Genomic DNA, 14282 nt, shown 5'->3' on the forward strand with positions numbered 1-14282 from the left:
CGGAGAACGCGAGGAGCCTGCTTTGGCTCTCAGGTGAGAGGGTGTGCATGAGTAAGAGGTGAGGCCAGTGAGGGAGGCCTTGAATGTTGAACTTTATTGTGCCGACAAGAGAGAGGCGATCAAGGGTCTGACTTTCACTCCGTTAATCAAAATTAACTGAACATCTACTATGGACTGACTGTGCTAGATCTTGGAGACATGGCAGAAAACAAAACAGACAAAATCCTTGCCCTCAGGCAGTCCTTGTCTAGGAAAGGAAAGAGATGAGAAACAAGCCAGTAACATCCATGGTGGCGATAATGTACCGCGGAGAAGACAAAGTAGGGAAGTAGGGGGAGGGGGTGCTGGGTTTGAGGTGAGTTTCCAATTTTATCGATCGATCCATGTATTTCTTTATTTTTAATGTTTATTTATTTTGAGAGGGAGAGAGAGAGAGAGAGCAGGGCAGGGGCAGAGAGAGAGGAAGAGAGAATCCCAAGCAGGCTCCATGCTGTCAGTGCAGAGGCCGACACGTGGCTCAGTTCCACAAACCGTGAGACCATGACCTGAGCCGAAACCAAGGGTCAAACGCTTAATGGACTGAGGCACCCAGGGACCCCTATTTTATTTATTTTATTTTTATGTAACCTCCATACCCAACGTGGGGCTCAAACTCACAACCCTGAGATCAAGAGTTGCACACTCCGCCAACTGAGCCGGCCAGGCACTCTCGGTTTCCAATTTTAAATTTGATGGTCAAGGACGGCCTTGCGGAGAAGGTGGCATTTGAGAAAATGTCTGAAGGAGGGGCGGGAGTGAGCCATATAGGTCTCTGGGGGAAGAGCATTCTGGGAAGAGGGTCCAGTGTAATGACCATGAGCACGGAGCATGCCCAGCATGTCAGAGAAATAGTAAGGAGGTGTGGATGCCTGGAGGAAGATCTCAGAGGAGGAGAAGTCAGAGAAGTCAAGAGGAGGAGGCTTGTAAGTGACCACTTCCTGTGGCTTTTACTCTGACCCGGACGGGAGCCACAGGAGCAGATAAGGGACATGAGGAGAGCCACGATCCGTCTCTGGCTTTAACAGAATTGCTCCGTTTGCTGGGTGGAAAATACCCATCTTCTTCGACTTAGTGTAGTAACGTCACAATAAACCCGTTGTAAATCAAAAATACCGTAAGTGGAAAAATGCATGTAATATACCTAACCTACCGAACATCATAGCTTAGCCTGGCCGACCTTAAACGCGCTCAGAACACTTACACGAGCCGGCAGTTGGGCAAATCTAACGCGAAGCCTATTTTATAATAAAGTGTTGACTGTGTCAGGGGATCTACTGAATGCTGTACAGACAGTGAGAAGCAGAATAGCTGTCTGGGCACAGGAAGGTTGTCTGTGCATAAGTTGTTCACCCTCCTGATTGCGTGGCTGGCGGGGTGCCGTGGCTGCCAGGACCCAGCATCACGAGAGAGGATCGCGCCTCAAATCGCCAGCCTGGGAAAAGATCCAAATTCGAAATCTGAAGTATGGTTTCCACTGAACGCATATCACTTTCACACCATCGGAGAGTCGAAAAATCATAAACTGAACCATCCTAAGTCTGTGCCTGTAGACTGTGAAGGGGTTTGGAGAGGAAGCAGGGACGTCATTTAGGAAGTGATCGCAGTCATGTAGGTGGCTGGGCCAAAGGTATCCGGGTGACGGGGGTGACAAGTGGTCTTATTCTGCATATATTTTAAGGGTAGAGCCTATGGAGAGAGAGAGAGGGATCCAGGATGACTGGAGTCAAGGTTTTTGACCCGAACACCTGGAAAGATGGTGTGACCTCTTTTTTTTTAATTTATTTTATTTTTTTTTAATTTTTTTAACGTTTATTTATTTTTGAGACAGAGAGAGACACAGCATGAACCGGGGAGGGGCAGAGAGAGAGGGAGACACAGAATCGGAAGCAGGCTCCAGGCTCTGAGCCATCAGCCCAGAGCCCGACGCGGGGCTCGAACTCACGGACCGTGAGATCGTGACCCGGGCTGAAGTCAGACGCTTAACCGACTGAGCCACCCAGGCACCCCTGGTGTGACCTCTTGTAAAGGTGGGGAAAGAAATGGAGGAGGGGTAGGTTGGGGGCGGGGCTAAATCAGGATTTGGGGTTTGGATCTGTTAATTTTGAGTTGCCCATTGGGCACCCCCACGAGGAGGACAAATGGGCCACTGCCCACGTGATCCGGATTTCCTGGGAGAAGTCCAAGCTGAGAGCGTTCTTGACGCATGGGCAGAGCTTGTAGGAGCATGGAAGACGGCTGGAAGTGGTGTCTAGGAGAGACCTTGACCGTCTGAACAACAGCAGGGCCTGTTGGCCTGGAGAGGAGTCAAAGGCATTCAAGAGACTTATTTTTTTTTTAATGTTTATTTATTTTTGAGAGAGAGGAGGAGAGCGCAAGTGGGGGAGGGGCAGAGAGAGAGGGAGACAGAGGATCCGAAGCAAGCTCCGCACTGACAGCAGAGAGCCCAATGTGGGGCTCGAACCCACAAATTGTGAGATCATAACCTGAGCTGAAGTCAGAAACTTAACCGACTGAGCCACCCAGGGGCCCCAAGAGAGTTATTTCTTTTAAGTTTTTAAAGTTTTGTTTGTTTGTTTGTTTTTTTAGAGAGAGAGGGTGCTTGCACGCGAGCGCAGGAAGGGGCAGAGAGAGAAGGAGAGAGAGAATCCCAAGCAGGCTTTGTGATGACAGCACAGAGTCAGACTCGGGGCTCGACCCCATGACCTGAGCTGAAATTAACAGTCGGACGCTCAACCAACTGAGCCACCCAGGCGCCCCTTCAAGAGACTTATTTCATGTAACTATACTTTATTTCAATTATGAAAAGAATGTATTTTTTGTAAAACACTAAAACAATCAGGGGCACCTGGCTGGCTCAGTCGGTAGAGCATGTGACTCTTGATCTCGGGGTTGTGAGTTCGAGCCCCACGCTGGATGTAGAGATTGCTTTAAAAAATAAAATATTTTTTAAAAAACATTAAAACCATGAGAGGTATTATGAACGAGAAGCAACAGGTGCTGATGACTGAGCTCGTGCAGATGAGAGCAGAACTGGCTCCTGGAGGAGGAGCGGATCCAGGGGGCGGGGTGGGGTGGGGGTTCAGACCAGACATGTGTAAGCATTTGAGGTGCCCACTCCAACATCCGGGGACACATGCAGATAGTCGATGAAGAGTCCATGTGGAACACCAGCTGGAGACTAAGGAGGCAGGAGTCGGCTGGCTTGGGGTGGAGATGTGGGACACAGTCCAGGGAGTGTGTGCCTCCGTGTGTCTGTGCGTGTCTGTGGAATAAGAAACAGGAGCTGAATTTGGAACTGGAATGTTCCCTGACAGGTGAGGGATGGGCAGAGACAGGGGAGCCAGAAACATGGCAGGGGCTAAAATAGAAACTGCTGCACAAGGTGCCATGGGTCCCCAGAGCAGCCAACTCCCTGGGGTCAGGGACAACTTCCCAGACGTGGGGCATTTGAATTGGGGCTTAACAGGATGAGTAGGAGGTGGTCAGGTGGAGAATGGGGGAGAGGCATTCTGGGCCAAGGACAGGGATAGTGAGAGCAGGGCTTATTCCCCGTGGGAACCAGGCAGTCCCCATAACACATCACTCCCACCCCATTCCTTAATGTGGATGGATAATCGGTGGGCATTCAGTCCAGACCAACGCGTGTAAAGCCCTTTTCCACTTTAGCCAAAGAAGCATCCCTGTGGCATTCTGCACCCTACTTGTTCAGGGCAGTGAGTTTCTCTATTGCCCTTGGGGGAAGAATCTTGATACCCCGATATAGATTTCTATTTTCTTTGTAGTCCACCCCTGTGTCACCTGTTGGAGGCCACCTTCCCTTGATGAAGTCACGATGCCCACTGGGCACGCTCCTCTCAGAACTTTGCACTTGGCTTAGTTCCCCAGGCCTGGGACACTCTCCTCCTTTTTTCCTTCCTCCTCCCCGTGCACCTGGCCCTTGACTTTCACTCTTTCCCTCCTAGATATCACCTTCTCTAAGAATTTGTCCTGACTGCCCAGGAATGAGGGCTGGGCTCCTGTGTGGTCCCCCAAAGACCTGTATTTATCCTGATCGTAGCACTTATTGCCCTGTGTGTGGCTATGGTCTGTGTCAGGTGTCTGTTCCTTCATTAGATGGGGACATATAAGGGGAAGGAACCAGTTCACATTCTTGTGGACTCCTGGAGGCTGGCACCAAAAGTGTGTTTGTGGAATGAGTGATATGTGTTTGCACGCTTGAATGAGCGGTGTTCCTATAAAGGAGCACCGAGGGAAAGGCTGGGCATTTGGGGGTTCCCCAAACCCCTGGGGGCAGTTTGGAGTTTCCATCCCACAGGCTGGGCAGGGTGGGGTTGGGCCCCTTGCCCACCAGATCCCTGTGATTGGGAACTGCTGCCACCTGCTGGGCAAGGCTGGTGCTGCTTTACTGCCACCATCGCGCCTTGAGCACCTGTGTGCCCAGGTTGGGGTGATGACAGTCACCACCTGTCCTCCAGAAGCTCTCGGGCTGGTGGGAGAGACACTTTGAAAGTGACAAGACAATAATGTGGAAGTGCAGGGGCTGGAGGGGGATGAGGAGGCCGCTGGTGTAGAATTCAGAAGCAGAACCGTCCCTGGGGCAGAGCCCATGACAGGTGCAGAGCAGGAAGGGGCAGCTGACCTGGAGGGAGCATAGGGAACGTGTTGTTGTTGTTGTTGTTGTTGTTTTGTTGTTGATGTTCTCCCTTTGTTGCTTTTCTTTCGCTTAATGGCAGACTTACTCTCTCTCTTTTCCTGGGAAATCTGGCCCTGGCCCTGGCCCATTACGGTGCAAGCATTGGCCATTGTTCAAGGTACCTTATTCAACCTTTACTGTGACCCTATCAGAGAGGTCCTCCATTTATTCCATTTTTCAGATGAGGACGATGAGGCTCAGGGAGGTAAGCCCAAACAAGATCACAGTTTGGGTGACATGGCTTGTCAGCCCTTTAGATACCAGCTGTTTTGACCATACAGCCCAGCCCCCCTGGCCAGCTGGCAGTCTCCTTCCCATTTCCATCCTCCAGCACCCCAGCCCACCGTCGACCATTTTCCAGCTCAGCCCCAAGCCCTGAGCTCAGCCCTCCTGGGGAAGCAGGCAGGGGAGGAGGGAGATTGGGTGATGGGCAGCTGGGGAATGGGTCCCACTGCTCAGCGTGTGATTTGAGGTAGGGCTTTGCGATGGGATTCATTATATGCCTGAATATAAGGTTGTTCCCTCCTTTTCCCAATGAGAATATTTAAAAGAACTTTGGCCCAATATTCTAGTTTAAACATTTAGGGGATGCATATGAAATAAATGACTTCCTGGTTATACTTAGCAAAAATATTTAAAGTGTAACTATCTTAAAATCACATATTTAAAAAAATTTTTTTTAAAGTTTACGTATTTATTTTGAGAGAGAGAGAGAGCATGAGCGAAGGAGGAGCAGAGGGAGAGGGAGAGAGAGAATCCCAAGCAACCTCCACACTGTCATCACAGAGCCCAGTGGGGGCTCCATCCCATAAGCGGTGAGATCACGACCTGAGTTGTAATCAAGAATCAGATGCTCAACTGACTGAGCCACCCAAGCACCCCCAAATCACACATATATTTTTTAAGGATTATGCTTTTTTTTTCATTTTTATTTATTTGAGAGAGAGAGAGAGAGTATGTGTGAGTGGGGAGAGGGGCTCGCTATGTATGAGCCTGACGTGGGGCTCTATCTCATGACCCTGGAATCCTGACCTGAGCTGAAATCAAGAGTCAGATACTCAACCGACTGAGCCACACAGGTGCCCCTTAAATCACGTATTTTTAAGAATAACTTAAATGGGGCTGGGGCAGGGAGGTACTTTGAGATTATGACACATCCTTTCCTTTACCCCACTTTCAGCCATTGGGTTCGGCACCCACCGATGTTTCTTGCCCGAGTTAGTTATTACTACAATGATCTGCAAATGGTGATTTTCTTTTCTTTTCCTTTCTTTTCTTTTCTTTTTCTTTTCTTCCTTCCTTTCTCTCTCTCTCTCTCTCTCTCTCTCTCTCTCTTTCTTTCTTTCTAAGATTTCTTGGGGCGCTTGGGTGGCTCAGTCGGTTAAGCGTCATACTTCGGCTCAGGTCATGATCTTGTGGTTCATGGCGTCGGGCTCCGTGCTGACAGCTGCTTCAGATTCTGATCTCCCTCTCTCTCTGCCCCTCCCTCACCCATGCTGTCTCTGTCTGTCTCAAAATAAATAAACTTTAAAAAGAAAAAGTTTACCCTTAGACCTAAATTCCAGGCCACAGGCATAGGCTCATCCTAGCTTCCATATTTTACCTCCTTTCTCCAATTGTCTTCAATACACTTCAAAATCTGGCCAGTGTCCCTGTGTGCAGCTAATCCCCTTAAACAACTGGGCTTCCCTGGACTTGGATGCTCTTCTCCTGTGGGCTTGGCTCCTGTGGGGCTACCTCCCCAACCCTCAACTCCAATGCCACTCTCGTGCATGGCTCCTGGCTGCCCCTGGGCTACCAAAAGCGTCTAAGAGCTTTATAGTTACTCCTTTATTCATTCATTCCACAAATACTTACTGAGCACCTACTATGTTCTAGGCATGTTTCCAGGGGGTGGACATAAAATAGGAAGACAGACAAAACTCCCTGACCTCACGGAGCTCACATTCTAGTGAAGGCAGACGGACAATAAGCAGGTGAATGGGTACACCGCATGGTAAGGAGCGCTGTGGAGAAAAAGAAAAGCAGGGCAAGAGAACAAGAAGGCCCCGGAAACTGCTATTTTAATTTTTTTATTCACTTATTTTTTTAATGTTTATTTATTTTTGAGAGAGACGGCGTGTACACGCGAGCAGGGGAGGGGCAGAGAGAGAGGGAGAGACATAATCCCGAACAGGCTCCATCCACACTGACAGCACAGAGCCTGACACGGGGCTTCGCTGCACGAACTGTGAGATGATGGCCTGAGCCGAAATTGAGAGTGAGACACTTAACCCACTGAGCCACCCAGGCCCCCTGCAAATTGCTGTTTTCTATTATCCTGTGCTACCATAAGGAGATCTCAAATACTAACCTATCACTCGGATGAAAAAACCACCCTCACAATTTGGAATAATGTTTGCAGCAAGTGTCATTCGTGCATTCAAAAAGCTCTGTATTTCCAAGCACAAGTGAGGATGATAGGTTCGAGAAAACCGTGTTAGGGAACTCAGAGGAGATGCTCAGGATGGACACGTGATGTGACAGAGAGAAGCAGAGAGGCAAGCGAAGAGTTTGAATCAATGTTCACAAACCACAAGAGTGGGAAAATGATCGTTGTGGACTAAAGTTATTCTTGATTTTTTTTTAATGTTTATTTTTGAGAGAGAGACAGAGCACAAGCAGGGAAGGGGCGGAGAGAGAGAGGGAGACACAGAATCTGAAGCAGGCTCCAGGCTCTGAGCTGTCGGCACAGAGCCCAACGTGGGGCTGGAACTCCTGAACCGTGAGATCATGACCTGAGCCAAAGTGGGACGCTTAACCCACTAAGCCACCCAGGCACCCCAAGAAATCTTAAAAAAAAAAAAAAAGGAAGAAAAGAAAATCACCATTTGCAGATCATTGTAGTAATAATTAATTCGGGCAAGAAACATCGGTGGGTGCCGAACCCAATGGCTGAAAGTGGGGTAAAGGAAAGGATGTGTCATAATCTCAAACTACCTCCCTGCCCCAGTGCTTATTAATCATGGTCAAGTGATCATCATTGATCCCACCAATCATGGTTCCAAATGATATTGGATTCATGAAAACACAGCATCCTTTCTGTGATATCTCTGCCCCATAATGATAACAGTGGTCTAATCATAAGGAAGGCACGGACAAACCCGTATTGAGGGACAGTCTATAAAATAACTTCTCTGAAATCTTCAAAATGTCAAGGCCATGACATTCAAAGAAAGGCTGCAAATCGTTTTAGACCGAGGGTGACCAGAGAGATGTGACGACTAGGTACAATGTTTGATACCCTATTAGATTTTTTTTTTTTTTTTACCCTAAAAGGATTTTTTTTTTTTTTTTTTTTTTTGGACACTGAAGGGCAGTTTTGAAATTGTTTCCAAATAAAAAGTTAAAAGAAATGCCTTTCTTCTGGTTGACTCCTGCCGGCCTGCAGGATTCATTTTGAAGAAGCTTCTGCAGAACTTCCTGTGACCTCCTTTGTGCTCCCACTGTTCCTGGACCCCCTGACACTCTTTTCTGATTATATCTATGCTTCATCTCTGCTGGCCTTGGAGGTTCCTGAGACCAGGTCTCTGGGTCCTGTCTGGATCATGGCACACAGACCAACCTCTCAAAACACACTGAACCAATCTCCTCAACAAAAAGGGTGTATTTGGGAGCACATCTGAACCCCACTTCTCCACCTGGGACTCAACCAAAGAAATTGTTGGTCTGGCTGTTGGAGGTGCACCTGACTCAGTCGCACTCATGAACAACCAGGAATCATGTCTGCAGGGGGGTTCCTGGAGGAAATACATTTAATTTTTTAAAATTAATTAAAGTTTGTTTATTTTGAGAGAGAGAGCACGTGCGTGCTTGAGCGGGAGGGAGAGGAAGTGATGTGGGGCTTGAACCCATGAACTGAGATCCTGACCTGAGCCGAAATCAAAAGGCTGACGCTTAACCGGCTGAGCCACCCAGGTGCCCCCTGGAGGAAATATTTATTATGCAGGACAGAGTTGATCTAATCCCCTAGACATGACTTTGCTGAAGAGGCTTCTCAATGGGGAACACTCTCTCTCACGTTTGAGGTCACTTGTGTGCTCGATGAGGGCACCGAGGGAGGCGGGGGCTGCCTGGATAACTCCAGCACAGCGGACCCCACCGCACTCTGGGATTAGAATGTTGGGAATATACCGGAGGAACAGCGAGCAATATTATTGCCAGGAAGTATGGACATCCAAAGATGTTAGGACCCTGCCAGGAATGGTTAAACATTTTTCCTCCTGTTTTCTGCGGAGCTAAGATGGGTTATAGGTGGTTATAGATGCCATTCAAAGGATCAAGATGCCAACCTTTCAGGATGGGGGCCTGGGGTACCTGTGCCTGTCAGCATTGAAGCCGTCCTGGCTGCCTGTCCCTCAGACGTGGTTTGAGCGCCCCCTTGGGGTGAGGGACATGTGTGACTGCGGGAAGGGGCCGAGGAAGGTCTGGGCCTGGTGGGAGGGTTCCAGGATCCAGGAGGGGAGGCCAGGGCCTGCCAGCAGGGGGCGGGGCCTGACTGGGAGTGCCTAGCCCGGAAGGGAGGGCAAAGGGCCATGTTGTCCGCGTGCCCCACCCCACTGACAACAGTCCCAGTTACCAGGCCACCCTCTCTGTCTGGGGCCCTAGAGGGGTAAGTGTCCTTCTGAACCCACCTTGTCTCTTTCCTATGCAATGGGTGAGAACTTCTTTCTTCCTTGAGGGTCCAAACACCCTGTCCCCTGTTTAGCCCTGTGCCAGACAGAGGCCACACCTGCCACCCCCTCAGCGTGGCACGGTCCCCCTGCTCGACTTTCAGAGGTCCATGAGATGGGTACTGGGGGGCGGGAACGAAACTTTCCAGACCCCTCACCTCCTGACACTGGCATCAGAGCCCAGGCAAGGGCAGAAGGGTCCAGGGTGGGACACCTCATCCAGACAAGCTCCAGATCCCTGCTCCCTTCTCTGTCACTCTACAACAGAGCCCAGAATCGTGAGTCGCTGTAGCACTGGGGGACACCCAGACAGAGCCTTCGCTGGACCAAGTCCTCCAGGAGCGGGATGAAGCCATTGCCAAGTGAGAGGCAGATGCTTGCGGTGGGAGGGGGGGGGGGCAGTGTGTGGCTCGCCCTCAGGGCTCTGTCCTGCTAGAGGAGAGGGTGTGAGAAGTCAGGCATTCCTGGAAGGAAAGCCACATACATACTCGCCTCGTCACAGGCAGGGGCTGTGGCCACACTTGCCCACCCTCAGGGCCCAGAAGCAGATCTGTAGGGTTCAAGCTCAAGCTGTTCTCCCTGCCGCCTGCAGGAAGCAGGCAGTGGAGGCTGAGCTGGACACATGCAAAGCCAAGTTGCGAGCTGTGGAGGCCCAGCTGCTGGAGGTCCTGGAGGAGAAACTGAGGCTGAGGCAGGAGGTGGAAGCCTGGGAGGTAGGGTGGGAATGCCAGCCGGGCCTGGGAGGCATGGGGAACAGGCACAGGGTCGGCCCTGAACCTGCTCTCCTGCCCCCCAGGAGGACATGCGGCTACTGGTGAGACAGCAGGTCGAGAGTCAGCTGCAGAGAGAGTCCAGGGGCCCTCAGGGAGCCCCGGTGACCCCCAGAACTGCCAGGGCTCCCTGGGTCCGATTCCTCCTGGGTCAGTGGGGACGCTGGCGGTGACAGAGCTCAGCCCGGGGGCTTGGGAGCAGTGTCTTTATTCATTAAAACTTGAGGTCTGACCCTTTGCACCCTCATGCTCTCTCAGTGCCTGAGTCCTTTTGTGCGGAAACATGGAACAGGCTGCAGGGCCTTGAAGCCTGGGGCTTCCTGCCTCGTCTTGCCAGCAACTCTTAGGCTAGGAAGCCTCGGATGGCAGCCATGAAGTCCTGCGGGCAGTCAGCATGGATCCAGTGGCCAGCATTGGGCACAGTCTGCATCTGGGCTTGAGGGAAGAGCCGCCTGATCTCAGAATGGTGGCTGGGACTGTCCGTCGAAGAGGAGGCCGCCCAGATGGGGGGGGGGGAGAGAGAAGTGGAGGCAAAGCAGGGAGGAGAGAGCTACATGAACACACATGCCAGTGCTATTTGTGAACTCTCAGGCACCCCCCTGCCCGCACCGAAGCCCTCCCCAAGGCAGGATCCCCAGGCTGGGGCCTGGGTAAGTGGGGCATGCCCCTCCCGCCACCCAGTCTGGCTTACTGCACATATTGAGAGTTTCCACCCAGGAGGAAGAGGGTTGGCCCAGGGTAAGATTCTTGTCGTGGCGGGAAAGCCAAGATCTTGTCCACGTGCTGGGCCAATGCTTCCAAGTTCACCCTCCAGACGAAGCGCCCATCCACCTCCACCAGGTTGGTGAGCAGGAACTGACGCACGGCCGGGTCCTGTAGGGGTCCAGTAGTTGGGTGTGGGGGGCGGGGGAACCTCCGTGTGAGGCCTGGGGCTGCCACTCTTCCCTGGACAGGTCCCAGCCCACAACACCAGCTGGCACATGGGTACATTACTTGGATAACAGTGCTGAGCTGCTGATCGGCCAGTTTTCGGGCAGAGGAGCGGGACATGTCATCTGGGACGTCTACAGCCCTCATGGCTGCCATGTAGGATGGGAAGTCTGAGTTGGATGTGGTCTCCACTGGGCTGATGTCCACAGCAATCAGGCGTTCCACCAGCTCTGGCTGGGTGAAAGAACCAAACTTGGGACCAGCCTTAGGGCAGACACAGTGGGTCTCAGGCATAGTTGCCAGATCCTGAATTTGGCCGTCCAAGGCTCAGTTGAGTCCCAGGTCGCCTGCTGGGCGCTCATGGTCTACATTGGATGGGAAGAAGCCCTGTATAGGGACAGCTCACCCTCTGGAGTGCCAGCAGCATGGCTGTCCTGCCTCCCATGCTGTGGCCAACGAGGACACAGGGCACTAGGCCCAGCTGGGTCAGGAGATCCTGCACGTCTTGGCTCATGGCCTCATAGCTCATGTCTGGGCTGTGGGGGCTGTCACCATGGTTCCGAGCATCCACTGTTAGCACCTGCGGAGCGGAGTGAGGGTGGGAAGAGCTGGCATCCACATTCAGGGCATAGAGAAGGCACGGCATTCCTGAAGGCTGAGGGGGGGGGGGGGGCGGGTAGGGAGCCTGGGGAAAGATATCGAAGTGGAAAACAGTTGGAGCACAGAAGGATGGGCTGCTGTAAAAGGTGGTAAGCCCCATCAACCCTGGTGAACAAACAGGGCTGGTCCCCTTACCAGGGAGGTGTTGGCACTTAGGCACTGGACAGCGAGCCTAGCTTGAAGATCTATTAACACGAATGAAGGACTGGATGGATGCAGGCACGACGGAATGAATGGGTCCACATAGGGCCACGGTGTGCCATGTGGCCTGCATCCTTAGAAGGTTAACCTCTTCATTTCTGCTTAGAGAGACCGGCCACTCCTCGCCGGTGTCCAGTAGTGAGGGCGGAAAAGCGGGGCCCGCCTTGGCCATCTCCTTAGCCCCGCCCAGCCAGGTCCCACCTCCCGGGGACCCCGCCTCTCCCGGAAGCTCACCCTCCGGCCAGTCTGCTGGGCCAGGGCCTTAGCGATGGAGTTGAAGTTGGTTTTGGAGCCGAAGAGCCCGTGCAGAAACACGAGGGCCGGGCGGGCCTCCTCTCCGTCCAGAAGTCTGTAGGAAAGCAGCACCGACCTGGAGGGAGGAGCAAGGATGGAGGAGGGGTCTAAGCTGGCTCGGGAAAGGGTTTAGGGGAGCGGCCTGGGGGGCGGGGGTAAACGGAGGAGGCGGAGCCGAACTGAACGAGGAGGAGCGGTGGACGGCCACCCACATGGCGCCCTTGACTGACCTCCTCTCGGTGCCGCTTCGGCCACTGCTGCTGGGTGCGAGGGGCACCCTGGGGGCGCTGAGACTGGAGGGGCCGAGCCCCCTAAGGGGGAGCCTCCAGGCGCGGGCCCAGCGGAGCATGCCCGGGAACAGCTACCAGGCGCGCAGCTCTTCCTATCCCCTGGCTCCGCCTCCCGCCTTCGCTCAGAGCCCTGCCCAGTTCCGACTGCAGCTCCGCCTTCCATCCCGCCCACTACCGCGGAGTTCCCCGCCCCCTTTTTCGTTTCCTTACGTAATCCCAGAGTACCGTCTGTTCCCGCAGCTCCTCCTCTTGCGTCATTACGTAATCCCCTCAGCCACCGCGCCGGCGGGCGAGAGAGCCGCCCTCGCCACGCCCCGGGCGGAGCCACCGTATGCCTTGGTCACGCCCCTCGAGAAGCACCGCCCAACGCCCTCCCGCCCCAGGCGCCGAGTCCTCGCGGAGAGTCACGGTCCTGTGGCGTGGGAGTCCAAACCCCGCCGTTTGGAATGTCCTGGATTTGGGGCGGGAGCCCTGGGCGGCCGCGGGACGGGTCCTTGGCAAGACGAGGAGCCCCTGCCTTTGGCCGGCGCGCGCCCCACACCTGGCCTGCTCCTCTGCCCTCACGCCCCACCTTGGGTGGGTGCCATGCTTTCTGTGCCGCAGGCGGGCGCGGAGAGGCGCCAAAAGTGGCTCCCGTCGTCGAGGCGCCGGCTTGGAGGCGTCGTGCTCCACAGCTGGGGGCCCAGGCAGGCCGGGTGGTGCACCTCTTTCCCATCCCGAAGTCCTGGGCTCTAGAAAGAGCTAGGGGAAACTCTAGAGAGCTCATCTCCATCCACCCTCCATGCCCACCCTTTAGAGATGGGGAAACTGGGGCAAATGGCTTGTACAAGACGCAGAACCAGAACCGCCGTCTGGTCTGCCATTCTATCTATCTATCTGCCATTCTTGATGCGAATCAAGGTGGGAAGCCAGGTGTTTGTACTGGAGGGTATTTGCTTCGTTGAGCTGAAATGGGTCAGACCTCAGGCCTCTTTACCAGCAGAGAAATAAACGATTCTCCCACCCTTGAACTCAGCACATCCCGCACATTAAAAAGCCTCCCTTTGGAAGCCTGACTGGCTGCCATCTTCTCTCCCCAGTCTGGGGCAGTGGTGGCAGTGGTGCTATGGTCTCAGGTCTCAGCCCGCTGCTCCTTTTACAGCATTCTTCTGCTCAGAAACCTTTAGGGACTCCCCACCCTTAAACTTGAGAGTTGAAACAGCATCCCTAGCGTCCCCCAGTCTGATCCTACCTGCTTTTCCACCCATGCTTCCTATTCTCTTACTCCCCAATCAGAGATCTACATTGCACACCTTCCTTTTGGTCTTTATCCCGAAGACTCCCTCTGCTGAGATGGGTGGCTGCCTTCTAGATAGCTAGTGGCCCAAGTCCTGTACAACTGTAAATGTCCAGGATAGCTGCCACCTCCTCAAAAGCCTTCCCAGATTTCCCCGGCTGACACTAATCTCTTCTATCCTATGTTCTCAAAGCATTTGTCAGTCTACCATATGGTATTCTAGAACTGGCTTTCTCTGTGTCCCCATAGGCTGGGAGTTCTGGAGGACCGGAGTCCTGTGTTGTTTATCTGGTGCAAAGTGCAATTGTAATCATTTTACCGAATGATCGTGAAGAGATTCAGGGCACTAGCTGAGGCTTAGGTGAAGGTTCACCTGGCGGCTGGGTCAGTGCCCCTTCCAGAGATGACATCTGGTCC

General features: G+C 53.0%; 1 protein-coding gene and 1 long non-coding RNA gene across 2 annotated transcripts; one reads left to right on the forward strand and one right to left on the reverse strand.

The window, feature by feature from the left end:
- Nucleotides 1-9295: 9295 nt before the first annotated feature.
- On the forward strand, nt 9296-10323 carry LOC122210201. The gene is made up of 4 exons (XR_006197966.1): nt 9296-9383; nt 9712-9806; nt 10037-10157; nt 10241-10323. It is a non-coding gene; the product is annotated as an uncharacterized LOC122210201 (long non-coding RNA).
- Nucleotides 10267-12749, reverse strand: ABHD11 (abhydrolase domain containing 11). The gene is made up of 6 exons (XM_042922743.1): nt 12530-12749; nt 12240-12375; nt 11551-11724; nt 11208-11378; nt 10906-11087; nt 10267-10690 (listed from the first exon to the last, which is right to left on the reverse strand). Exons 1-6 carry the CDS (start codon nt 12646-12648, stop codon nt 10558-10560), a joined length of 915 nt encoding a protein of 304 aa, XP_042778677.1. The 5' UTR covers nt 12649-12749; the 3' UTR covers nt 10267-10557.
- Between the last annotated feature and the right edge of the window lie 1533 nt (nt 12750-14282).

The sequence above is a fragment of the Panthera leo genome, chromosome E3 (assembly GCF_018350215.1).
Source record: "Panthera leo isolate Ple1 chromosome E3, P.leo_Ple1_pat1.1, whole genome shotgun sequence".
NCBI lineage: Eukaryota > Metazoa > Chordata > Mammalia > Carnivora > Felidae > Panthera > Panthera leo.